The 26,698-nt window shown below is 42.6% G+C and overlaps 1 protein-coding gene across 1 annotated transcript in view; it reads right to left on the reverse strand.

The window, feature by feature from the left end:
• Window positions 1–26,698, reverse strand: part of IL17RE (interleukin 17 receptor E) — a 76,425-nt gene that overhangs the window by 43,024 nt on the left and 6,703 nt on the right. The window contains exons 2-4 of the mRNA XM_061618883.1: window positions 26,202–26,304; window positions 22,876–23,030; window positions 6,041–6,056 (exon numbers count right to left, since the gene is read on the reverse strand). Coding sequence (XP_061474867.1) covers window positions 6,041–6,056; window positions 22,876–22,992 — 133 coding nt within the window. The 5' untranslated portion in view covers window positions 22,993–23,030; window positions 26,202–26,304. The remainder of the gene's footprint in view (window positions 1–6,040; window positions 6,057–22,875; window positions 23,031–26,201; window positions 26,305–26,698) is intronic.

The raw sequence follows: 26,698 nt of genomic DNA on the forward strand, positions 1-26,698 counted from the left end.
ACTTTGAAGTAAGTTCCATTGATTTCAATGGAATTTACTTCCAAGTTAAGGGGTTTAAATTTGCAGTCTCAGGCATGCCCCTCTTACGTTTTAAAAGTGAAATGAAATGGACTGCCTTCAAGTCGATCCCGACTTATGGTGACCCTATGAATAGGGTGTTCATTGTAAGCGGGATTCAGAGGTGGTTTACCATTGCTGTCCTCTGAGGCTGAGAGGCAGTGACTGGTCCAAGGTCACCCAGTGAGTTTCATGGCTATGTGGGGATTTGAACCCTGGTCTCCCAGGTCGTAGTCCAGCACTCTAACACTACACCACACTGGTTCTTTTTAAAGCCACATTTAATTCACCTTTGTCACCATCATCACCTTAAACGGCTTCTATGTTAATTTTTGGACAGCTAAAAAGAATTAACATGACACCACTAACTTTACACAGGGAGTCTCTGGCAGAACAAGGCACCAACCTTTTGTCTCCTGATTTTCAATCCCTAATTAAGCCAATTCTCCTTGTGATGTACAGAGGAAAAAACAGTCCCCTTTTACCTGGATCTGCTGCTGTAACAGGTTGATTTTGTGCTGCTGCTGGATAAGGTGTTGTTGTTGCTTTGATTTTATAGTATATTTGTTTTTAACATTAATGTCACTTTGGGTAAGTGACGACGACTACTGCTACTGCTACTACTAATAAAAATACCTCCCCTTTTAGATGGCCACATGTATTGCTTCAATTCTGAAGCACACAATTAACATTTAATTTCTCTCCCACATCATTCCTGCTTTACAGCTGCTTTGACATTCCTGACATATTAGATCAAGTAAACAATAACAGCTTGCCAACTCTGAGCATGAGCGGATTTGTATTGTATACACACCTGGGAGCCTGTGGCTCTCCAGATGTTTTAGACTCCAGCTCTCATCAGGCCAATCCAGCATGGCCAATGGCCAGGGATTATGGGAGTTGCGGTTTAGCAGCACCTGGAGGGTGATAGGTTCCATGTCCCTGCACTACAAGAACAGAATTGAGTTTGCTTCCGCTGCCCTGGTGAAAATGTGGTTACTTGGGAAAGAGCACTGTTTGTTACAAAAGGATATTGTTTTTATAAGAAAATATTATAAAACATGCATTGTTCATACATTGCAGGCCACCCTATTTAAATATTTTATTTATTTATTTATTTATTTCATTTTAAAGAAGAACGATGGTGTGGTGACCAGTATCAGCCCAGGTGAGCTCTGGCAGGCTAGCCTAGGTGCTGATTTGAAGCCTGCTTGCTGCAGCCCCATCACCTGTCACTGTCTGGGTGGTCTTTTGCAGGCATGAGCTGTTGGGTCTGGCCTTCAGCATCAAGGTCCAGGCCTAGTTGCACCATTGTCCTTGCATCCCACCTCATCCTGTTGCCTGATCCTTAAAACAGACTAAAGCTAGTTTGCAGCCACAGCCAGTTAACTACTTTTGAATAGCTTCCTCTCATTTGTAGTGCAGAGATACACAGCAGAATGTTCACTCAATAAAAAAAGGGAAGCTTATTTTGGGTCCTATCGTTCAGAAACCAGAGAATAATCTCCCAAGACACTCTCGTTAGTCACTGACCTTAAACAAAAGCGCTGGTTCTGACCTTTAAAGCCCTAAAAAGCCTTGGACCAATATACCTGTGGGACCGCTTACGCCCATATGTACCTGCCCGGGATTTAAGATCATCTCCTCTGCATGCCTGGAATACAAGATGTTAGACTGACAGGCATGCGGGAGAGAGCTTTTTCAGCTGTGCCCCCCAAGCTTTGGAATACCCTACCCCAAGAAGTCTGCTCTGCTCCCTCCCTGTTGGTTTTCCAGAGACTTCTGAAAACAATCTTGTTCTGGAGAGCCTTTGGGAGGGACTGAAGTAGAGCCTGACATTGATTTTATGCCTTCTACGTTAAATTTTACCTTTGTAGTCCCTTTAGTACCACCCCCATATATATTCATATATATGTGTGTATATATATATATATATACATAGTATTTTATGTATTTTAATTTATTTTAATGTTTTTGTGATTTTACTGTTTACAATTTTATTATGTACGTGTTTGATTTTATTTTTGTAAGCTGCCCTGAGTACTTTATTATAGGGTAGAAGGGCGGGCTAGAAATATTTTAAATAAATAAATAAATAAATAATAAAATAAAAGATCTTCAAAGGGAAACTCCAGATTGAAATCAGTGAATAACAATGGAATAAAGATTATGAGTTTTATCTATTAACACTAGTAATATTTATCTAGATATAAGTATAATCATATTTATATTTAATAGATATAATATTTAATTTAAGAATATTTAATTAAATATTTAATTAAATTGCCAATGCCAGGAAGTTTTGTGTTATCATCCAATGTTGCTCTGTGAATTTCTCACTGTAACTTTAGCATATTGTCAGGTTTTTACTGTATGCATTTAATTCCCCTCTAACCCTACTAATTACAATTCTCCCATGCCCACCCCTCCTAGCCAGGGACCCTTTGTAATATATCCCTGCCAACGTAGAATAACATTTCATGCATCTGATGAAGCAGACTCTAGTTCACTAAAGCTTATGTCACAATAAATCTGTCAGGACCCCTACAGATGTCCTTTTTATTGTGCATTCATGATGATTTGTGTTCATCATGGTATCAGGGCAGTTATACTCTATCCTGCTTCCAATACTCTCTGCGCTGCAAAAGTTTTGGGTGGACATACTGCTTTGTTTCCAGTTGATACATGTCCTGTGGCTTCCTGCTGAAACACTGTAACTTTTTATGCCACAAATCTTCCAGTTTATTTTTTGTCCCACTTTCATGCATGAGGGTTCCTCCAGAGAGCAATAATGTGGTAATGTTGGGGAAACATGGCAAAATGGAAATGGACTGCCTTCAAGTAGATTCTGACTTATGGTAACCCTATGAATAGGGTTTTCATGGTAAGCTGTATTCAGAGGGGGTTTACCATTGCCTTCCTCTGAGGCTGAGAGGCAGTGACTGGCCCAAGGTCACCCAGTGAGCTTCATGGCTGTGTGGGGATTCGAACCCTGGTCTCCCAGGTCCTAGTCCAACACCTTAACCACTACACCACAGCAGAGCTTGGAAAAGTTACTTTTTTGAACTACAACTCCCATCAGCCCATTCCAGTGGCCATGCTGGCTGGGGCTGATGGGAGTTGTAGTTCAAAAAAGTAACTTTTCCAAGCTCTCTCGGGAAGCACGGCAGAACAACTAATAAAGTGGAATTATGTGTGGACCATCCAATATAAATCCACCACTAATGCATTATTATTGTCAGTGACATGTTGCAGAATAAACACACAATCCGAAGGGGCCTTTAGTCCTTAAGGTGCCACAAGCTTCAGTTGTTTTTGCTGCAAGAGACTAAACATGGATACTCCTCTGGAAATCTGTATTATAGTGCCAGTACTTCAGCCAACTATAAACATACTTGCCAGTGCTTGCCGTTTATGTAAACACCAAAGCCATTTACACATTCTTCCTTCCTCTGCTGTAAAACGCACACAGCCCTACAGCACAGGAAGTGAACCCTGCACTTTTGTTTCTTTTAACTGTGACAGTGTATCGCTGCTGCTTTTACTTTGCTGTGAGGAAAACCCCGACAAACAGAACTGTTGGTGTGAGTTCCCCAAAAAGGGATGAAAATGGGCTCATAAATTACCTGGCAGATGTACCTGCCCATAGACTCCTACTTATTTTTATTTCATCCATTTATTCCATTTTTTAAAAAAGCATAAATATACAAGTAAAAGCACCTAGTTATTTATTTTTATTTTATTTATAAAAGTATTTATAGGTTGCCTTTTGGGGCATAGATCACCCAAGGCAGATTGCACAGCTGCAACCATTTACAAACATAAGCCAGTTAAAAATAATAAAACAATATAAAATTCCTGCTGACACAGAGAGCTAGTTTAAGATGGATAGCTTTCCTAACAATGAGGGCCTTATTTAGAAGGAAATTTGCTTACAGTTAAATGCTGTTAAAGGAGATTACTGCTGAATAAACATTCATAGCATCATACTATATTTCATTCTCTTTTCCTCTCACAATGGATGCAGCCCTAGAGTTAGGATTCAAGTGAATATGCAGAAAAGAAGGAGCTTGGCCCCCTCAGGTCTGGAATAGCAATCTGCTGCATCAGAGCAGCACAGGACCTTCTTTGGAATACTGCACTAGCCCAGTGCCCTAACTGTGCAACCCTATGCATGTATATTCAGAAGAAACCTTCATTAAGTTCAGCGGCATTTACTCCCTAGAATATTGTATGCTGGATCTCAGACAGAAGACTGCCTCCTATCAGGGCCAGTTTATGCAATTGACAAAATCAAATTGCAAAGCTTTTCAGGGCCTGCACTACTTCAAGCTGCAAGTGGAGGGTTGCATATTTGATTGCCATGGAAATAACTCCATGCAGATAGAAAGCTAACATGTCAGGGTGGAGGAGTCCATCTAAATATCTCTCTAACACACTATTTCTTTAATATACGGAGATGTTTTTCCCCTCCATGGGAGAAACATTCAAACATCTATCTCCACACCAAACCAAGTACAGTCTAAGAAAAGCTGGCCTTCACTGAGCCTTTGGGTGCCTTCAAATTTTCAATGTCACACACTATATCAGTCACTAGGCAGGTGCTCAGCCTCTTCACCAGCAGAATAGCTGCCTGTAGGCAAGGGGGACTTGTATTCCCCCCCAGCCTTAGTTTTCTCTAGTCTAGCATTCAGCATAAAATGGGTCAAGGGACGGCCAATGTGAGCTCAGAGCCACCTGGGGCCTAATCTGAAGTTGCTAACGAGCATTCCAGTCGGATGCTCTGCCAAGAATGCTGTGTGATGCTGGGAAGGTGCCTTGTTAACCAGATAGTGTAGACTTTGGAGCAATTAACTCCCTGCCAGGAAACTAGAGGCTGTGCTTATCAGCTATTATTATGCTGTATGACCTTGGGAAAGAGCTTCCATCACTGGAGTGCTATGCTGGGAAAGCCATGACCTAATCCTTTGCAGCAATTAGTTATTCACAACTGTGCTTGTAAACAATAATCCTATATAATCTGTACTTGTTGTCCAGTTGTGGGTTGTTCAAACCGACAGCAGTTCATGCAAGGTCATGCAGTTTGTTCCACCTTATTGGATGCACCTGAGCGTTCTAAGTTACCTAATAAAACTCTCCTTCTGAGTAAACCTGCTGAGTCTGGCTTATTTGTCTCATCTCCTTGGTATCTCGGAAACCTGAGAGCCCATTGGTCAGGGCATAAACACACCAGAACTTTAATTGCATGAAGCTAAAGTTCTGGTATGCAACACTGAAAAGTGGATTAAAGCATCTGTCACCCTGGCACAACAAATCCAATGTGAAAGGAAAAACAGTTGTTTGCAGTTTGGCAACTGATAGGAAAACACATTGAAAAGTGTGGGATAAAGGAATTGCTAACAGGAAGATGTCTAAATACCCCATAAGCAAACCGGGACAAGTGCTCATTGTTGTATAAGTAACCCACAAACAAATCAGAACAAATGTTCAAGAAAGGCCAGATATAATCTAACCTCTCTGCAAGCTTTGTGCAAGCAAATTTATTTATTATTTATTTATCACATTTATATCCCACCTTTCCTCCAAGGAGCTCAAAGTGGTATATATGGTTCTCCCCTTTCCATTTTACCCTCACAATAATCCTGTGAAGTATGTTAGGCTAAGAGATAGTGACTGGCCCAAGGTAACCCAGGGAGCTTCATGGTTGAGTAGGGATTCGAACCGTGGCCTCCCAGGTCATAGTCCAACACTCTAGCCATTACATTATACTCAACTGAAAGCTAAATAAATAAATAGGTCTTCTGGAGGGACCCCTTGTTATATCCTATGCAACATCATCCCTCTCCTGCACTCCATGCCAACATCCCAGAGTTTAACAGATCCAAAACCTTTCCTTCTCAGTTTCCATCCCCAGATGTCTACGATTCCCTGCTGCACCTGCAGTCAGCACACAGCAGTAGTTTAGGGATGATTATTTTCTTACCATTAGCTCTGCATTCCTGGGGAAAAAAGAGAGAGAGAGAGAGAGAAAGGATTAGTGGGGGAAAGTGGAATCAACATCCCTCCCTGCAGTCCAAGGCAGAAGTATATTTGCCAGAAGCAAAACAGACAGATGGGGTCATGCTGAAGGCTGTGAGGATGTGCAGATTCCACAGATGTTTGCTAGCCAAAAATAGTGAGAAGTAAAAGGAAATAGTTCTTTACACAATGCATATTGAATTGATGGAGATGCTCGTCACAGTAAGCCAGAGTATGGCTTATCATAATTGTGTGAACATGCTGGCTCCTGGTAAGGAGCTTTGCTACTTCCTGGGCTTTTTAGGTCAGTGGGGAATGGCAGCTAAGGCAAGGTTTGGCTTACCATGGAATCCTAACCAGGGATCATGGTTAAGAACTGTCCTCCTTAACCATGGTCTGCAATTCGTAGGACAAATCTTGGCTACAGGTGATAGTTAAGGAGGACAGACCTTTACTGGAATCCCAGGTTCAGAAAATACACTAAACCAATCCCTCAGCTTAGCTCCTGCACTGACCTAAAAAGCCCCATTAGAAGCAGGGCTGGTGCCAGACATGACTGGGCCCTTGGGTGCCAGCCTGCCCTGAGCCTGCAGTGCCATAGCACAACACACACACCCCATATGGCTGGTATGGAGCCAATGGATTGCAGAGAGGGAGCTCCCAGACACTCCCCCCAATACAAACAGCGCAGACTTCAAAAAGCATGCACACACACACACCCTTACCTCTCATATCATGTGAATGCTATCAACCAAGATGGCAGTTGGAGGCATCCATCCCTTAGGGAAGCCCCCTGCCACCATCTTGGGTGATGGCAGGCATAAGCGCACAGCATTCACACTGATGGGAGAGGTAAGTGAGGCATGAGTGCAGGCTTATTGAAGCCCATCCTTTCTTTTTTTTTTTTTTCAATAATTTTTATTCAGATTTTCATAAAACATACAAGACAAAATCATAAAACATTCAAAGACAAAAAACAAAATCAAAAATAGTTAAACAAAAAGAAAAAAAGAAAAAAAAAAACAAAAATAAAAAATAAAGAGTAAAATATTGACTTCCCATTTGTCAAAGATCAAATCAGTTATAAGTCTATAATATATAACAATCCTGTCTCTTAAGTCATATTATAAAATCACTTTCCTCCAGTAGTTATCTTACTTAATCATCAAATCTCATAAACATTACTTTATTCTTTCCACAAAAAGTCAAAGAGAGGTTTCAATTCTTTAAGAAATATATCTATCAATTTTTTTTTCCAGATAAGCATATCGATTAATCCATCTCATTACTAATTATGATAATCTTATTGTCATAACCATAGTCAAAATAAACATTTCAATTAATCCATCACATCAGAATCTGTTAGGTTCAATAATTTCAGTAGCCATTATTCTATTATCTCTATTAGTTCCATTTTCCATCTTCCATCTTCAGTAGTCTTGTTAAGTCCAGTAATTTCAATATCCAATCTTCCATTATCAGTATTCCATAATAATCTTGCTGTCAAAGCCATAGTCATATAGTAAGAGTCTGATGGGAATTACCTCTATCCCAAATATTTTCTTGCCATCCATTCTGAATAGGTTGCTGAAATACTGCTGTAAAATCATATCTCTGTTCTTTTTTTCAAAATACACTGGGTCATCTCTTAAAAGTTTTTCCATTGTCACATGGCTGCAGTTAATTCCATAGATTTTCTCTATATTGGGCTCCATCACATCATTCCAGTCCAGAAGATTATCCATGCCATTGATAACTTTATCTCTAGAATCTTCATTCATTTCTTCAGAGATAACATTGAGTTCCAAACAATAGATTTTATTTCTAAAGTCCATAGACTCCAAATCTTGTTCCTGTTCCACGTTGGTTCCAATCTCCGGGATCTCCTCTCTCACAGGGACCCCTATTCCAGTCTCCAGGGTCTCCTCTCTCACAGGGACCCCTGTTCCAATCTCCGGGGTCTCCTCTCTCACAGGGACCCCTTCCAGGGTCACCTCTCTCACAGGGACCCTTATATCTTTAATCTCCTGCTTCATTTTACTCAATTCAATTTTCGTTATCTCAATCTCATCCATTATTTTCTGAAACATAGTTATTTCCAGATTTTCAGCCACTTTCTTAATTGCCATTTTAAAAGAAAAATATAGGAAAACCACTTCTTATTTCAGCAACAATTGGGTTAATACTCCAAACTTGGTGACATCACAGTATAAACAGAGCAGACAGCCTTATCTCTCCAATAGTTAAGTAAACAAAATGCAGTTCCCAGGATCGAAACAATTAATGGCAATCGTCAAGAAACAGATTCGTCAAAATAAAATAGACCAAAAAGAGAGTAGTCTCAAAACAGTATAATATTTTTCAAAATAAAAATCTGGAATAGAAATCCCTCTTCTGTGTATATCTTTAGAATGCAAATCCAGGACAGCTTTTTGCAACAAAAACAGAGATAAGCTATTAATTAGTGCGTAGCAGAGAGAAGTTATGGCTCCCCAGTGAGATGTCAAAAACTGATCAATCTGGCAAATCTCTTTTAAACAGCAACAATTTAAGTCAAGTAAAAGAAAAATATAGAAAGAAGGGTGCTTGCCTGTTAGTGCGTTCTCTCTTAGAAGATAAGATGAACGTTCGCTTTAACAGATAGAGCTTGCTGTTGAAAATCCGTCCCACCTTCGTCGGCTGGACCTCGTCCCATAAATTAATGAGATCTGGTCGTCCCAACAAAAATAGGCTTTGAGGTTAATCTCTTCGTTTCTCCCTACCCGGGAGAAGTTTAATCAGTCAAAAAAAAAAGAAAAAACTGACTGATATATCTGAATAAGCTTCTTTTGAGGCAGGAGCCCGTCTCAAAAGCAGGCACAGGCTAAGTCACCCTTCCCGGAAGTCCGAAGCCCATCCTTTCTGTATTGGGGGGTGCCCGAGAGCTCCCTCTTCATTATATGCAGCCGGGTTGGGTTGCAGGATCTGACTCTGCTGTGGATCGCAGAATGGGAGTGCCACCTTTGCACCTTAAGGAGAGGCCCCTTAGGGGCCGTCAGACAGGGCCCAACCTGGCCGCCCTCTGGTGCTGGCCCTGATGAGAAGCAAAGTGGCTGTGATCTTCTCTTCAGGAGCCAGCGCATTTGTGCTAAATCATGGTTTGGCTTGGCATGACATGACAATGCAGCCACTGCCACAAGATGAAATGATGGCCAGTGGCCTAGGTGGCAGCCTTAATGGCTCTGTGAAACATCCACATTCAGTCAGAAGCAGTGTGCCCTGACTAGTAGTTGCTCGGGTTCAAACAAAGCATGGTGAGAGGCATTACAATTATGGAATTGGAACAACTACACCAGGGCCCATGCCAACAGTTAGGCTGAGAGAAAGTGGAACTATGAGCTTTCTTTCTTTCTTTTTAAAACGTTAGTCCTACTAGAGGGAAAGTTATGGACCAAAATCTATTTCTTGTCAGATGAGCCAGCCCAGCAGCTCCCATTTTTCCATGTTTTTAGCCAATAAGTAAAGTAAAAACTATGATTGACTTGTTTGAACACCAGCTTATAGGAATTCCAGGTTTCCTAAAGATGTGCTGTTTTCCCCTCCCCTTTATTACACTTTTCTTTCCTGCTTCTGTTTGATTTTTCTAGTCCTTGGAATCTCCATAGTTCTAAAGGGCTACTAGATTGCTCCTCATTGCCCTTCTTAGCAACCAGGATGTATCTTCCCTGTGGTGGGTTCACCTGAAATCAGGTGTTTCCTACAAGTTATTTTCTGCAAGTACATTTACACAGTAATTGTGGGTAGATGCTAAAGAATCACTTTCCCTCAAATGGTAAAAGTGTGAAAACTTTGCAAAGAGGCTTAGGCATGTCTCCTTCTATGGAAGAATCGAAGTCCAGGGGCTCATTAAGAATTCACTGTATCATTAACTTACTGTACAATTATATACATCTCCACTCAGAAATAAGTCTTTTTGTGTTTCATGGGGCTTACTCTCCTAGGTAAGTAGATACAGGATTGCAGCCTTGGCTTTTTTGTGTGTGAGGAAGGGGCAGAAGGGTTAATAGTAAGGATGGGGGTCAGTACCGACGCAAAACAAACAGAACAATACAGGCAGCCCACTATACTTAACATTATTTTATAAAAAAGAGGTATAACATCAAATAATAATTTTAACACAAATTATTTTTAATTTTAAAAATCTATAAATTTAAAAATACTGATAATTATCTCAGTGGTTTTCCCATTGGGACAGAACACTGGAAAGTGGGAACCGTTTTTCTTTTTAATTTACTGAGCAATTAGGGAAAATATGGACTGTATGCTTTTCTGTATGATTCTACTTGTAAAAATAAACATTAAATAAATCATTTTAAAAATGAAAGTAGATCACACTGCTTTCCTCAACCCCAGTGGCTACAGGTGGGGTTGCCAGATCTCTGGTTTTCACCTGGAGACTCCAGATTTTGGGGGTCCGCTCCAGGTCTCCAGGTGGGTCACCTTAATCTCCAGACTCTCAGCTTTAATTTAAAACATTTAAATTTCTAGGTGGTCTGGTTCACAAGATATATACCACAACATCAGCCAATAACCACCCCCAACTTCTGTTAAATCAGCTCGTAGCAGGCTGCTCTAACCCTGCCCTTTCAGGTTCGTAGCCAATAAGTGAAGTCAGGGTTGTGAATTATTGACTTCCAGGCAGTGCCTAGACCCCATTGTAACGCCAGAAAATGGTTGCTTTTTTCTGTTTATCTGAAAATCTCATAAATTGAGTAAGTATATAGCTTTCAGTTTTTTTCTCTCTTGTGTGCAGGAGTTAAAAAGTTTAAATTTTCTTGGACTGTCAAAGAGGGCAGTGTTTTGAAAACCTTCCCAATATGAAACTTTAATCCAATACTTGCTTTTCTGGGAGTAAAGCTGCAATGCTAATGCCACATACCTGGAGTAAACCCTATTGAATTCAACAGGACTTACTATTGAGTAGACATGGTTAGGATTGTTCTGTACATTAATAGGACTTTTGAGTAAACATAGCAAAGAATTGTGTTTGTATTGTAATTTTTTCTCTCCTTCTCCAATCCTATTTTAAAAGCAATTAGGCAGGGGTTACTTAGGTATCACAGTTTTTATTATGTAGGAAATTAATACTGATTTATAAAAAAAAAGTTCTGCAATGACCAACTGGTTTGACAATAAACTATTATATGGGGTGTATGTATTTTTAGATCTGCAGTTTGTGTGTGTATGTGGAGTCTTTCCAACAACCCTTTGAGTAGGGTTGGTGACTGGAAACCAAGGCAACTCACAATAAGAAATAAATCCCTTTAAAATCCAATAACCATAAAAATAAGTATAAACAGTTGCAAAACAGCTTCAAGTGGCATGATTCTGAATTTTGGGTTGGGTGAATTAAGTTCCTTATCACTTGAGGTTGCAGTTCTCTGCACACCTTCCTGTTTGAAACACCTTCCCATTGAAAACATTGGGACTTGCTTCTGAGTAAACAAACACAGGATTGCACTATAAATATCTTTATAGGTTGTGTAAGCAATAAACATCTTTGACAGTCATGCCTTATATAAATATTTCTTCATACTGTGTCCCAATAAGTATTTGATTTCACACTGTGGTTCTAGATTATTATTTCCTCTATATTTTAAGTGTGCCCTTCTTCCTTCGGGTGGTCATGGTTCCCCTTTGTTGTTTTCATCCTGAGGTGCAGATTAGGCTGAGAGACGATGAGTAGCCCATGGTCACCCAGTACACTTTATATCTCATTTCCATTTTGAAAAATGAATTAAAATGATTTACATGCAGGCAAAGTTTATTAAGTAGATCCACACAATACATTTAAAACACATCCAACTTGCATTCAAAGCCCATGACTTCCCCTAAATAATCCTGGGAAGTGTAGTTTCCCCCTCACAGTTATAGTTCTTATCACCTTAACAAACTACAGTTCCGATGATTCTGTGGTATGATTCATGTTCTTCAAATGTGTGTTGAATGTGCTTTAAATTAATGGTGTGGATCTGCCCTAGGTACGATGAGCATTCATTAGTAAATGGAAGAGAACAATTCTAAAATATACGTTTTTAAACAGGGGAAGGGTTGTAGCTCAGTGGTAGGACATATGCTTTGCACGCAAAGGTTCAAAATTCAATTTCTGGAAAATACTATTGCCTGGAATCCTGGAAAGCCAATGCTAGTTCATGTCATCAATACTGAGCTAGGTGGTACCAAACACCCTGAGTCAGTATAAGACAGATTCCTTTGTGCCTAAAATTGGAAAGAGACTCAAGGGCCACAGTGACTCCAAAATTTATTTATATATTTTATTTACAACATTTATATACCACTTTATTCTAAAAAATCTCAGAATGGTTTACAGAAGGAATTAAAACAATAGAATTATTGGCAAAAACAGTTAAAGACAGGTATTTAAAAACATTCAAAATAACAAAACCAACAATGGGTTAAAAACAGATAAATAACACAATAGCTTCTACATGCCTGGATAAGCTTGCCTAAACAAAAAATGATTTTAGCAGGGACTGAAAACAGTACAACGAAGGTGTCTGCCTAATGTCAATAGGCAGGGAGTTCCTTTGAACTGAATTTCTTAAAAGAGCAGAACAAGTACTATGTGGAACCTGTAACATGGAAAGCACACCTTGAACTTGGCCCGGTAGCAAATCAGCAACCAGTGAAGATTTCAGAGCAGAGGTATTAGGTGCTGATATGGTCTCACTCATGTCAGTAATCGTGCCATAGCATTCTCCATTAACTGCAGCCTCCAGGTTAGGTTGTGCTGCATGGGGATTTCTGTGACCTTGGCTGACTGGCTGCCAGGATTTGTTTAATTTTGGGTTTTGGTTATGAATCCTGACTGGTTGTGGGATGCTGAGTTTTCTGCCATACTCATAGGAATCTTGTTGTGGTTGGTATGGTATTACATTTAGGAAATCATCACTGTCTTTTGTTGTTGTTTTTATTTGCAATTCATTTACCTTTAACCTCACTCCCTTACATCCATAGAAGCAACAACAGTGGTTCCATGCACTCAGCTCAATCCCCTTAAACCCACTGATGATGCACCTTGTTGGTTGCATGATGGTTTGTTTCTTGCCCAATAGCGGTAAAAGAGAATTCACATACTGGGAAGTGTGGCTGCTATTGTTGTTCCCAAGCTGCTGCCTGTGAAGGTAGACCAAACCACGTGTTTTCTCTCTCTGTCAATTATTACTCACTGGAATTGGGTTGGTTGTCAAAGTGAGTTTGTTTGTTTGTTTATTTATTGTATTTATATACCGCCCCATGGCCGAAGCTCTCTGGGTGGTTTACAATAACTACAATAACTTTATAGCAGCCCACAGGGTAGACAGAAAAGGTAGAAATTCTTACTCTGATTCATTTCTCAGACCTCTTTCTGAAGTGAAGGGTCAAATCTGTAAAGAAGTTTGGAGCAGCCATGTTAAAAGATAAGGGCAGGGCATTGCAGGCAGGGGTTGCCAACCCTGCTTGGATATCGATATCTTTGCAGAGGATCCCTAGTCAAGCCTTACCAACAGCACAATCCTAACCATATCTACTCAGAGGTAAGTCCTGTTGAGTTCTATGGGGCTTAGTCCCTTAGTAAATGTGTTTAGATGCAGCCTTCAGGGGCACCCATCTTTAGTCCTGAGTGCTCCCATCTAACATCTACACAATCCTAGGCTCCTTACTTCTTACAGTGGCCTTCTGGTGACTGGCCTGGCCTGAAGGCACTTAAACCCTTCTTTCTAGAAGCAAGTTGGCTAGATTAAATGTTCCCTACCCAGGCTCCATCTTTTAGCTAAGATTTCTATCTTAATTTCCAATCAGAGAAATGTTTTTGTTTGAATTGTATGCTCCAAGCAACTGTGGTTGATGCTTAATGTATCATGCTTAATGACATCACTAGAGTCCACCCCATGACATCACTTGGGCCCACCCCCATGACATCACTAGGGCCCACCCCTGAAATCTCAGGGTTTGGGATGCTTCTGACCGGGCAACCCTAGCTACAGGCCTAAGAGATAACTCCTGTTAGGAATCAGTCCCTATGCACACTAGCCTGGGAGTAGACTCAGCTATACACAAGTGGGACTTGTGTATCTAAAACACACAATAATTGGGCCAGATTCAGATTGAAGCCTTGGAGCTAAACTAATATGGGAGGAGGGGCATAAAAACATGACCCTTTCAGATGCATTGTTCTGGTTAAAGAAACCAACATTTGATGTCTATGATACAAGCGCTATGTTTCCTTTTGCAGCCATTTTATACCACCTCCTGTGTCTTTACAACAGTCATGTGAGGTAGGGCAGGCTGAGAGTAGTTGACTGGCCCAAGTCAGGATTGGAAGTTTAAAAATTGGAACAGCATTGACTTTAAAATGTGAAACTTCTCATACTCAAGAGTATTTTTTGTAGTCCATGAAAGCTTATGCTGTAACCACCTTAATCCAGGCTTGGCAAGCAGGCTATTGCACTCATGCCCTGCTTGTGGGCTTCCGAGAGGCAACCGATCAGCCATTCTGAGAAACAGAATGCTGGACTAGATGGACATTTGGACTGATCCAGCAGGGCTAGTCTTACATTCTTTGAAAAAGATCTGTGGTTCTCAGTGCTGGCGAAATGTTAAAAGGCTGGAAGGACAGGACATCAGGGTTCTAGAGATACTAGCCTCTGTGTTTTGATGCCTTGGTTAAACTCAAACTAGCAAAAACATCAGGGCTGGCTCCAGACATTTTACTGCCTGAGATGGATCAGCAAATGGCACTTCCTGCCTCTAATGTAGGGATGGTGGAGAAATTTGTACTTTCTGAAACAATACAGAAACCAAAACACAACCATCCTCAGAAAGGCGCATTTCTCCAGATTTTGCACTGCAGTTCTCCAGCCAAGTAATGTGTACAGAAATGCATATATATTAGTGAAAATAGCATACCAAAACATACTACACTATGAAAACTGCTTCACAAAAATATGTATAAGGTGAAATTGCATTAAAAAAAGTATATATTAGGAGAAATTCGCGCTAAAAGGCTGCTGAATTTTCATGAGGACTTTAAAAAAAATCACAAACGGATGTAGAAATGTGGAGAACTGAACTTAAGAATGGACAAATGAGAAAGCAGAACCAACATATTCACCCATCCCTACTCAAAAGTCGAGGCGCATCAATCAATCAAACTTTACTATAGTCAATGACCAGAACTGAATGAGAACTGCATAAAACATATTCTCCAAATACATAAAATGTGAAGGTGCACAGTACCCAGCGCCATTCACGTTATTTTGGCATTTGAGGCGAGACAATCCCACAAGCACCTCTTCCTCACCCTAATAGAGAAATGTGGTAATGATAAATTAAATAGCTAATAAGATGCTGCCTTTGCATGATACTCAAAATCAGCTGCCTGAAGCAGTTCCCTCGCTCTGCCTAATGGTAGGGCCGGCTTTGAGAAACAAGTTCACAGAAGCTACTAGTTCACCCACACACACAATCCAATATTAGTCATTTGTGGCCTAACAGGGGGAAAAAGCAAGCCAAGTTTTGTAACACTTCTCTGTCTGGTCGCCCACAAGTGATTCTTATCACAGGAAAGTGGCAATTTACAGGCTGCTTCAGCTTCTGTGTTCCATTCTCACCAAGGATGGATTTGGCGATATATACTTAACAAGTCACTACAGATGTAGTTTTCTCCATGTGTATGAGGGTGGTGCGTGTATGAGGGTGGTGCGTATGGTGCGTGTGTACAGGAGAGAGAGAGAGCTCTGATTGTGTAACACCTTAGCAATAACAAACCACTGACAAACCTGTGTTATCACTGAAATGTTACTCAATTAGGTATGTGCCTCTGTGGATGAGAGATGTAGTGGGTTTAAATTAAGACATGCATGAGAATACAGATCCCATTTTAGAGAAGACCCATACCCTTCTGCCTGAGTTGTTCATGACACTGTTATCTGGTCCTGCATCAGGCCCAAAACAGGAGGCCTACAAGGAAGGGATAACTTAATGACAGAGGGGGAAGCCATCTGTAAAAGTGGCATGAGGAATATAAATGAACACAGCTTTTCCTGATATGTAGATGAAATGATGGGTGGTTGTTGTTGTCATGTACCTTCAAGTTGATTATGACATATGGTGACCCTATGAATCAGCGACCTCCAATACCATCTATTGTGAACCACCCTGTTCAGATCTTGTAAGTTCAGATCTGTGGCTTCCTTTATGGAATCAATCCATCTCTTGTCTGGCCTTCCTCTTTTTCTACTCCCTTCTGTTTTTCCCAGCATTATTGTCTTTGCTAGTGAATCATGTCTTCTCATGATGTGTCCAAAGTATGATAACCTCAGTTTCATCATTTTAGCAGTGCATGGTATGTGCAAGGCTCTCCTCCAACACCACATTTCAAATGAGTTGATCTTTCTCTTATCCGCTTTTTTCAGTGTCACATCCATACAAAGAGATCGAGAATACCATGGTCTGAATGATCCTGACTTCAGTGTTCAGTGATACATCTTTACATTTGAGGACCTTTTCTAGTTCTCTCATAGTGTCATAGCGGATGACACGCAGCTCTATCTCTCATTTAAATCTTTACCGAGGTTGGCTGTGGAAACCCTGTCCAAGTGTCTGGAGTCGGTGAGTGGCTGGATGGGAAGGAATAAGCTGAAGCTGAATCCTGACAAAACCGAAGTGCTGTTTGTGGGAGACAAGGGAAGGTTGGGGGATACAGACCTGGTGCTTAACGGGGTACGTTTGCCCCTGAAAGACCAGGTCCGTAGCCTGGGGGTCGTTCTTGACTCCCAGCTGTCCATGGAGGCTCAAGTTTCAGCGTTGAGCCGGGCAGCTCTGTATCAACTTCATCTGATACGGAGGCTACGCCCCTACCTTCCCAACCATCTGCTCCCACCGGTGGTACATGCCCTGGTCACCACTCACCTAGACTACTGTAATGCGCTCTACGTGGGGTTACCCTTGAAAACGGTTCGGAAATTACAACTGGTACAGAATGCGGCGGCTCGTCTGATTAAAGGCAGCCGCCGGCAAGATCACATCACTCCTGTGTTGAAGGAGTTGCACTGGTTACCGGTTGTTTACCAAGCCCAATTCAAGGTGTTGGTCTTAACCTTTAAAACCCTATACGGTTGTGGCTCAGTTTATCTGAAGGAGCGCCTCCAGCATCGGCAGGGATGCCGCTCAACAAGATCAGCCTCAGAAGACCTTCTCTTGATCCCACCGGTTAAAACAGCTAGACTGGTGAGGACTAGAGAGAGGGCCTTCTCAATAGTGGCCCCCACCCTGTGGAATTCTCTCCCAAATGATCTACGCCATGCCCCGTCTATGATGAGCTTCCGCCGGACCTTGAAGACCTGGCTTTTCAGGCAGACTTTTGGGGCGGGTTAGGTTCTTACTGTTTTTTAATTTTTTAAATTGTTTTATGTACTGTTTTTACCTTGTACGTCGCCCAGAGTGGCTGGACAACCAGCCAGGTGGGTGACTAATAAATTTAATAATAAAAATAAATAAATAAATAGCTGCCCTCTCCAGTCCTAGGCTTCTTCTGTTTTCTTGACTATTGTCTCCATTTTGGTTAACAACTGTGCCAAGGTATTGTCAATCCTTGATACGTTCAATGTCCTCGTTGTCAACTTTAACGTTACCTAAATCTTCTGTTATTACTTTAGTCTTCTTGACATTCAGCTGTAGTCCTGCTTTTGTGCTTTTCTCTTTAACTTTCATCAGCATTCATTTCAAATCTTAACTAGTTTCTGCTAGTAGTATGGTATCGTCTGCATATCTTAAATTATTGATATTTGTTCCTCCAATTTTCACACCTCCTTCATCTTGGTCCAATCATGTTTTCCGTATGATATGTTCAGTGTATAGATTAAACAAGAAGGGTGATAAAATACACCCGTCTCACACCCTTTCTGATTGGAAATCAATTGGTTTCTCCATATCCTGTCCTTACAGTAGCCTCTTGTCCAGAGCATAGGTTGCGCATCAGGACAATCAGATGCTGTGGCACCCCCATTTCTTTTAAAGCATTCCATAGTTTTTCATGATCTACACAATCAAATGCTTTGCTGTAATCTATAAAGCACATGGTGATTTCCTCCTGAAATTCCTTGGTCCATTCCATTATCCAATGTATATTTGCTATATGAAAAGCTTCTATTTATTTTTATTTATTTATCGCATTTACATCCCACCTTTTCCCCCAAGGAGCTCAAGGTGGCACATATGGTTCTCCATCTCCTTGTTTGATCGCAACAACAACAACCCTGGGAGATTAGGCTGAGAGGCAGTGACTAGCCCAAGGTCACCCAGTGAGCTTCATGGCCGAGTGGGGATTTGAACCCTGGTCTTGCAGGTCCTAGTGCAACACCCTAACCACTACACCACACTGACTTAATATTGATGTCTACCATATGTTAATGGCATACAAAAAGGTGGTAATTCTATTACCTGAGAGGAAAACATGAGGGACGGGCTCTTTTACAAAAGCATATGAGAAGATAGAACAGGGGGAAGGCATGTACTCCTCCATAATCTTGAGCCTACCTTAACACTGTAACTCTAACGCTCTTTGCTCAAGGGAGCACAGCTTTTGTAATTAAAACCTAAGGAATTTTTATATATCTAGTTGGGGATTTTTTAAAAAAGGCTTGGAGTTTCTGAACCTGGAGTAACTAACTACTGTAAAGAAGCAAAATTACTGTGCACCAGGGTAGGACAGTTATATCTGCCCTGCCACATAGACACACACAAAGGGCAGGGCTCCTTTCTCTTTTACCAGCTGCACAACAGGCAGATATTCAAGACGTTTGCTTTTCCTGACCTGGAAATTTGATGACTGAAAATTGTCACGTGTCAAATTTCTGCAGTCATGCAGTGGTTAGCAGCAGAAATGCCTTGCCAGAGAGGGGGGAAAACTCTAGGTAGGATTAACGGAGTAAGCACCTTTCAGGAGGCCAAGTGCCCTGCTTAGCAATGAAAGAAGCAGATGACAGGAGCAGTGCAAAGGGAGTACCAATGGAGCAAGGGTTACCAACTGACCAGCTCATGTCTTTATTGCCATTTAATGTGCAGAAGTCTGCAGGTGAAGCTTTGCACAGCATGGAGGTAAACATTATCGTAAAGAAATAGCTGCAATTCAGTTGGCTGTGAATGGCACAGGAATAGGGATGAGTTGAAAACCGGGCAATCCTATATGCAGGTGAAAGTGTACAAGAGTAATATTGACAGCTGCTACCCAAAAACAGTTTCTGTGCTTACAACACAGAATTGTGCTTACATTTCTGTGCATAGCAGGAATAGATGCCAATGGAAGAGGAACAGTTGTGCCTGCTAAATATCATGCTGACATTAAGCAACACCAAAAAGGCACTGGAACTCCTTGCCGAGGTAGGCCTGTCTAACACCGTCTCTGATGACCTTCCATTAGTTGGCAAAGACATTTTTATTTAGGCAGATTTTTGGTCCATAAACTGCATTAACTGTTGCAATTGTTTTTTACTGGTTGTTTTTACTGGTGTTTTACCTATATATTTACTTTATATTTTATTATACTGTATCTGAATTATTGCTGATAATCGCCTTGAATACCATTTGGTGGAAAGGAAGGACGTACTTTTTTTTTAAGCAAACACACACATATTTTGTACTGGTTTTTATATATGTAGGCAGGATACAATTTCATAGAGTAAATAAATAAGTAAACAAACAGATTACACAAATAATTTTGCTGAACGTGTAAATTGAGTTCCATTGCAACTCAGCTTTTGAAAAGGGGCTGTTCCTAGCTTGCAGCCTGAGGGTTGATATTATGTCAATTGAATTTCATTCTCAGCAAAGGTATATAGAATGGGGTGGCCCACATGGTGTGCGTGGGCACTCATGGTCCTGCAGAGGCCTTCCCTGGTGCCCACAGCCTTCATCCCCTTGCTGAAATGAGGCTTGAAAGAGCCTCTGTGTAGCCAATTGAAGGCTTTTTCAAGCCTAATTGCTAGCAGGGGGAGAATGAGTGTGCATTATTGTATGGGGGGGTGCATGGTGCCCACAATTGTTCCTCTAGTTTCCTCTAGTGCCCACAGACCCAAAAAGGTTGGCAACCTGGTGTATAGGCAGGGTCGGCCCCAGATATGCCAGGGCCCTTGGGCACAAGCCTGCCCTGGGCCCCAGTGCTCCCCTTCCGCAATTTGCGGCAGTATCGCTGTCGTGCATCGCATGGCGAGAGCTTCAGAGGCCCCTCCATTCCCTTGCTCAACCTACCTTTCTCGGCTGTTGTGCAGTTGCGCGTGCACCACTGCGCTTAACTAAGATGGTGGCTGAGGTTTTCCTAAGGGGCTGAAGCCTCGGCTGCCATCTTGGTTAAGGGCAGCACTGTGCACGCAACCGCACAACAGCCGAGAAAGGTAAGTTGAGCAAGGGAATGGCGGGGGCTCCGGAGCTCTCGCCATGATATCCGCGGCAGCAATCCTGCCGCAAATCACAGAAGGGGAGTAGAGGGGCCCCTGTAGCCCCAGGGCCCCTCAGCCAGAGCCCCACCTGGCCACCCTTTGGAGCCGGCCCTGTGTATAGGAACAGATTGCACATCTTCTGCTTGCTCAGATTTTCAGAAGTTGGCAGGCATGTTCAGTGTGGCCACCAGCAAACCAAATGAGCGGGGCAATTTGGTGAGGTCTGGTAATGTGCCTTTTCCCTAGGAATATTTTGAAATGTTAATGTGAAAATATGCATTTCTCTACAAACCAGAAGGCACTTTTGTTCATGTAGGTAGAAGTGTTTCTTTTCATAGTCATATCACACTTCAGCCTGTTCAAAACATGTATGAGAGAGACAGCAATTATATTGATCATACAGATCCAGCGGGCAGTTAAGCTGCAGTACACAATATAATTCAATACAATTTTGTGGCTTAATACACATAGCCACCTTAGTTTGTTTGTTTTTTTAAGAAAGGCAGCAATACCAATTTCAATACTAAATAAAGAAACTAATAGTGAGAAAATAGGAATTGATGTGCCCATTAAATCAGGACTGGAGAACCTTTGGCTGTCCAGATGTTGCTGAGCTATAACTCCCATTATCCCTGGCCATTGGCCATGTTTGCTGTGGCTGATGGGTGTTGTTCAGCAAAATCTGCATCAAACAGACACCCTGGGAGCACCTTCAGTTCTACATGTGTAGAGAGGAAGGCTGCCTAGACAACAGTGCGTGCATGAATGGAGATTGCCTGGAGTGTAGCAGGGTGGACACAGAGTGCTTGAGGAGCCAAAGAGGTTGCAATTTAATGTCAGTCACTGTCTAATTTCTTTTCAAAAGAGGCGCAAAGTTGCCTCAAAGCCATATCAGGTTGAAACGCTGCCTGCCACCTATTCCCTATTGCATGAGGGTTAGCTGTATTAAGTCAATAGTGAAGCAAATGTGCTCTGTGCGTGCTCACTCACATGCTTATGGCCAAGCTACATTTTACTGGGGCTGGCTCAACCAAAGCACTGGACATAAAAGGAGCTCTGCTGGCCCATCTAGTCCTGCATCCTGTTCTCACAGTGGCCAGCCAGATGCCTTTGGGAAGCCTGAAAACTGGACCTGAGCTCAACAACTTTTCCCACTTGTGATTCCCAGCAACTGGGACTCAGAGGCATGGTGCCTCTGACAGAGGAGGGAGAACACAGCCATGGTGGTGAGTTATGAATTTGTGTAATCTTCTTTTAAAGCTGTCTAGATCAGTGGTCACCACTGCATCTTTTGAGAATAAATTCCATTGTTTAATGATGAAGTAGTACTTTCTTTTGTGTGTCCTCATCCAACATTCAGCTTCACTGGATGGCCCTGAGCTATCGTCCCCACCCCTGCTTTACTTGCCATTTTTCCAAACTAAAAGGCCCCAAAGGTTGTAACCTTTCTTCAAAGGGGAAACGTTGCAACCCCTTCATCATTTTGCTTGCCCTTTTCTGAAACCTGGCAAGTTCTACAATATCCTTTTTGAGGTGAGGCAACCAGAACAGTACACAGAATGCCAAGTGTATATCAGCATCATACTGGCAGTTTTATTTTTTCAGTCCCTTTCCTAATGGTCCCTAACATGGCATTCTCCTTTTTTCACAGCAGCTGCACACAGCCGTGTTAGCAATAGCCAAGAGAAAAACAATGCCGTGGACAAAGGAGCAGGGCGTCTGCCAGATCCTTCTGAGGGACTCCACTGCAGGGGCCTATCCTGCACCTTCACCATGTGCAGCTCCTGCTTCAGTTGCTCCACTGGGGACTACAACCCTACCCTGCTGTCAGCATCACTGATGGACCACTAATCACATTTATGCCATTACTAAGCACACATCCTCTTTTCCCAGCCTCCAGTTCTCCGATCAGTCACACTGGCCGATACATCACGCAACAGCGCATCAGAGCCACATAAAAAGCAAACTGATCACCTCCAGATACCCCAAAGTCAACCACAGGGGAAAGTGGAAGAAGCACAGTGGACACCTGAGACAAGGAGGACATCCTCCCGAAACACACATTTAACAAAAACAAACAGTGGCCTGGGCTTGTGAGCTTCAAATTGCTCAAGGAACGGGCATGACGAAGGGTGCCCAGCTTTTCTCCACGGCTTTCTTTCCCATGAACCAATAATGGGTCAGTGCCCAAGCTTCTGGGACACCCACGTTGTTTAAACTCCTGCACCATACAAATGAGTGGAATATCCATTTTCCTTACTCTCCCTCCCACCTTCCCCAAAATAACAACGTATTACTGCACCAGTAAAGTAAACATCCTTACGAAGTTGGTGAGGAGTCGCAAGCGGGCAGGAGGCAGGTGACTCTGGGGTGCAGCAGACAAAAGGCTCAGCAGGACGTTGGTGAGGAGCAGCAGAGCACTTGGCGTGGGCCTCCCCATGGAATGCCGGGCTGGAGCTCAGCTAGGCCGGAACATGGCTGTTGTTAAACAATCGGAGAGTCAAATCTCAACACACACTTAGGCCAGGCAGCCAGAGGCAAGTCTCCACCCCTCCGTCTCTCCGTTCAGAGCTCTGCCCTGCCCCAACGTAACTCGGCTTGCTTGGCTGCATTCCTTGGCTGCTGCTGCAGCTGTTACAGAAGCCGCTGGATGTTGCTGGGACACCCAGAGAAACCTCGAAACTCAGGGGTTTTTTTCCCCCCCTCGGCCATGATGTCTTTGTGGGATTCCCTGAGAGGACGCAGCAGACCTTGGATTAATCATTGCTAGCCTTTAGTAAGAGGCTAAAGGGCAATCAGCTCCTATGAATTAGCCAACAGTGCGCTCCCCTTCACATAGGTGCTCTACAGTTTTAGAGCCCATCCTATACTCAAGGCTTGTGCCCAGGAGCAAGGTTTCCTTGCAACAAACCTGCAAAGTACGTCGTGGATAGTCTTCTTTTACAGATGGAGAATTGAGGCTGAGGGAATAATGGATAGATATTGCCTATCATATCCTGCTGCTTATAAAGTCCTGTGGGGTCTGAGTGGCCCCTCCTGGCATAAGGCTTTGCTCTAGGGACCTGTTGCCTTATGTCTCTGCACCCAGTTCTTATATTTCTGGGTGATCTTTGCAACTGAAGCAGTAAGTAAACTGGACTTTGAATCCCACATTCTCATATACAGGACCACTGCAACCAGCTCTGAACTTGTGGCAGGGCTCATCTGTAAAATGGGAATAATACTGACCAAGTGGAGAAGAGTTTGAAGAAGAGCAGAAATGAAGTAGCAACCCAAATTTTGCAGCCCTATTTGTGGCCTTTGAAGATGGAGGACTCTTCCCCTTTAGTCAAATATTTGGGATAGGCTACAAACATGGGCAACATCTGCCCATTGTGGTGGGAGGATAAGGGGAAGACAGCTACTCGGTGTAGCCTAGGCAACCAGGCAGCACTTCTGACTTCCTGTCAGCTCTGTGATGTGAGCCACCAAAAAAATAAGGAGTGTCACTTTGCTGCCTAGGTAATGCAAGGACACCGCAATCTTCTAGCACTGTGTTGCAAACCATTGGGAAGATCAGGAACAGCTGGCCTGCTTATGAACATTGCACAAACAGGACAGTTTTGACTAGGGAACGTTATTGATCTTGAAGGACAGATATCCAGTGCTTACTTTGGAGTTCAGGGACATAAAATCTTCAGTTCTTTTTTAAACTTTTCTGACTGAGCTATGTTTCAAACTTTCGTGCACATAAGGAGCTGGGAACTAGTAACTAGCCCTAGCATTGCCACAAATGAACTGAACTAAATATGTTTCAGGGAGCACATTTATTTTTGAGTCACAACCTGAAAATTGATACTGAAGTTTCACTGAGGCGATATTTCTGTTCAGCACCAATTGTCAGGATGAAGTGCGCACAGTATTTTTACATTAGAAACCCAGTATTTAACTGGGACAAAAATAATGCTAATGCAAACTAAAGTCAGGACTAAAAGGGTTGGAAGAGATGAAGGAGGGAAGAAATCCCATCAAGATAAAGTGGGGAGGGGGGAAGGTGACTTTTAAGGAAGGAAGATGGGGAAAGAGGGGAGAGGAGCTTATTTCAGGTTGCCTATCTCTCTGAAATCTCCGATTGTTAGAGCAGATTGCTGTGAATGGGAATTCTTCCTCTAGATATTCCTTCACGGACATCTTTCTTAATTCTCCTCAGCTGGAGCCAGCCTGAACCATCACCCAGATCCTCTCCCAGCCTTGTCCCTCTCAGCCATAATCCTGCCCAGCTTTTTGTCTATCTGTCCTCCCCACACCTCACCATTAGGGATGGGGAAGAAATTCAGTTCACATTTAAAGGTGTACTTATGGAATGCATACTTTTCCAAACTATACATGAACTGCAACACAGCCATCCTTCAAAATCTGCACTTCTCTGAGTTTTGCAATGCGGTTCTCCCGCTAACTAATGTGTACACAAATGCATATACTACATATGGTAGTAAAGGGTGCATATAAATGCACACATTAGTGAAAATAACATACAAAAATATTAGGGAAAATTGCTTTGCAAAAAAATGTGGTTATTAGGAAAACCTGCATGCAAAAATGTGTGTATTAGAAGAAAGTCACACTGAAATGCTGATTAATTTTCATGAGGATTGGGGAACACCCTGATGTCAAAAAGTAGAGAACCAAACTTAAGACTGCAAAAATTATAAACCAAAATGGATGTAGCTGCCCATCCCTACTCACCACAGAACTCTAAGTCTGTTAAAACCCATGCGGAGAATAACAGCATAAACAGACACCGAAAATTGTGTGATAGAGGAATCATGAAGCTCCCTTTGCAACCCCCCCCCCAGTGTTGAACCTTCCTTCCAGAGAGACTCTGATGGTGCTCCTTGTCTGCTGCTGCTTATGTAACTATCAAGGGACACTCCTCCCAAGTCACCTGAGCCTTGCTTTAAGGCTTCAGTGCCAGCATTGCTCTTTTTCTACAGTGATGTTTCCCCACTCCCAGCTTAGAGCAGGGCTTCCCATAATGGATGTGTATGGGTGTGCGTGTGCATGTGCACCGCATGTAAATTGCAGCGCTCCCACAGCACCACAAGCCTGGCTTTACACTGTACACCAAGGGTAGCCAATATGTTGTCCTTCAGATGTTGGACCACAACTCCCATCATCTCTGGCCACTGGCTCGAGGTGTAGGAAGTCTAACCATATCTGGAGAGCACCATGTTGGCTACCCCTGTTATATCCTATATGCACTGCAGACAATGGCAGCACAGCAAAGAGAGTCAGGATCTCTGATGGCATCCAGGTTTGGAGGACAGAGTACTCTGATAAGCATGGGGTTGGAGTTGTATTCTCCAGATGAGAGGGAGAGGTGCCTGAACTAGCAATTCCCAGGGAATAGTTCAGCTCCATGGAATAGCACCAGCTTATGCTTTCAGTTGGATTCCTGCACTGAGTGGAGGGTTGGACTGGATGCCTTTATAGGCCCAACTCTACTATTCTATGATTGGGCTGGGAGAGGCTCCCTGTCTGAAACTTTGGAGGGTTTTACAGCTGAAGCTCAAATTAAAGGGAGAGCTTTTGGGGTCACGTTTGAATACCTCTCTGCTTAAGTCCAGCCCCCCAGAACATGCAATGCTCCCCAGATAGGCTTAAACTTACCAGCCTCTACGTGCTCCCCATCAGAGTGAATTCCCCTCCTCACATCTTTCAGACAGCTACTGCACAGAGTCATCCCTCCTCCACTTTTCTGCTCTGTCCCCACCTACAGAAAGAAAAACCTGATGAAAAACTGAAGTTGGGAAACTGGAACAAGCTGTGGGTGACCTGGTTAGCTGAGGTTTCCTGTAAGGCTGACTCTACAGGTAATGGGGACACTCTACGCCAAGCTAGAAGCCAATGTGGTAAGGGAAGCATGTGCAAAAGCACTGGGCGAGAGACGCAAAGGGAGAGGAGAGGAAGCTCTTCTACCCAGGCTCTGTCAGGTGCCAGCCCTCCTGGCCTGATTCCACCACACCCAAGCCTTGCTCTCTTTTCATATATCCTCACCACATGGGCAATGGCTACATCCAAGGGCACAAATACAAGAAAAGCACATTGATTAGAAGGAGAACCACAAAGCTTACAAAGACCAGACCACCCAGTTTTTGTCCAGACTG

This window comes from Rhineura floridana, chromosome 3, assembly GCF_030035675.1.
Source record: "Rhineura floridana isolate rRhiFlo1 chromosome 3, rRhiFlo1.hap2, whole genome shotgun sequence".
In the NCBI taxonomy this organism is placed as follows: domain Eukaryota; kingdom Metazoa; phylum Chordata; class Lepidosauria; order Squamata; family Rhineuridae; genus Rhineura; species Rhineura floridana.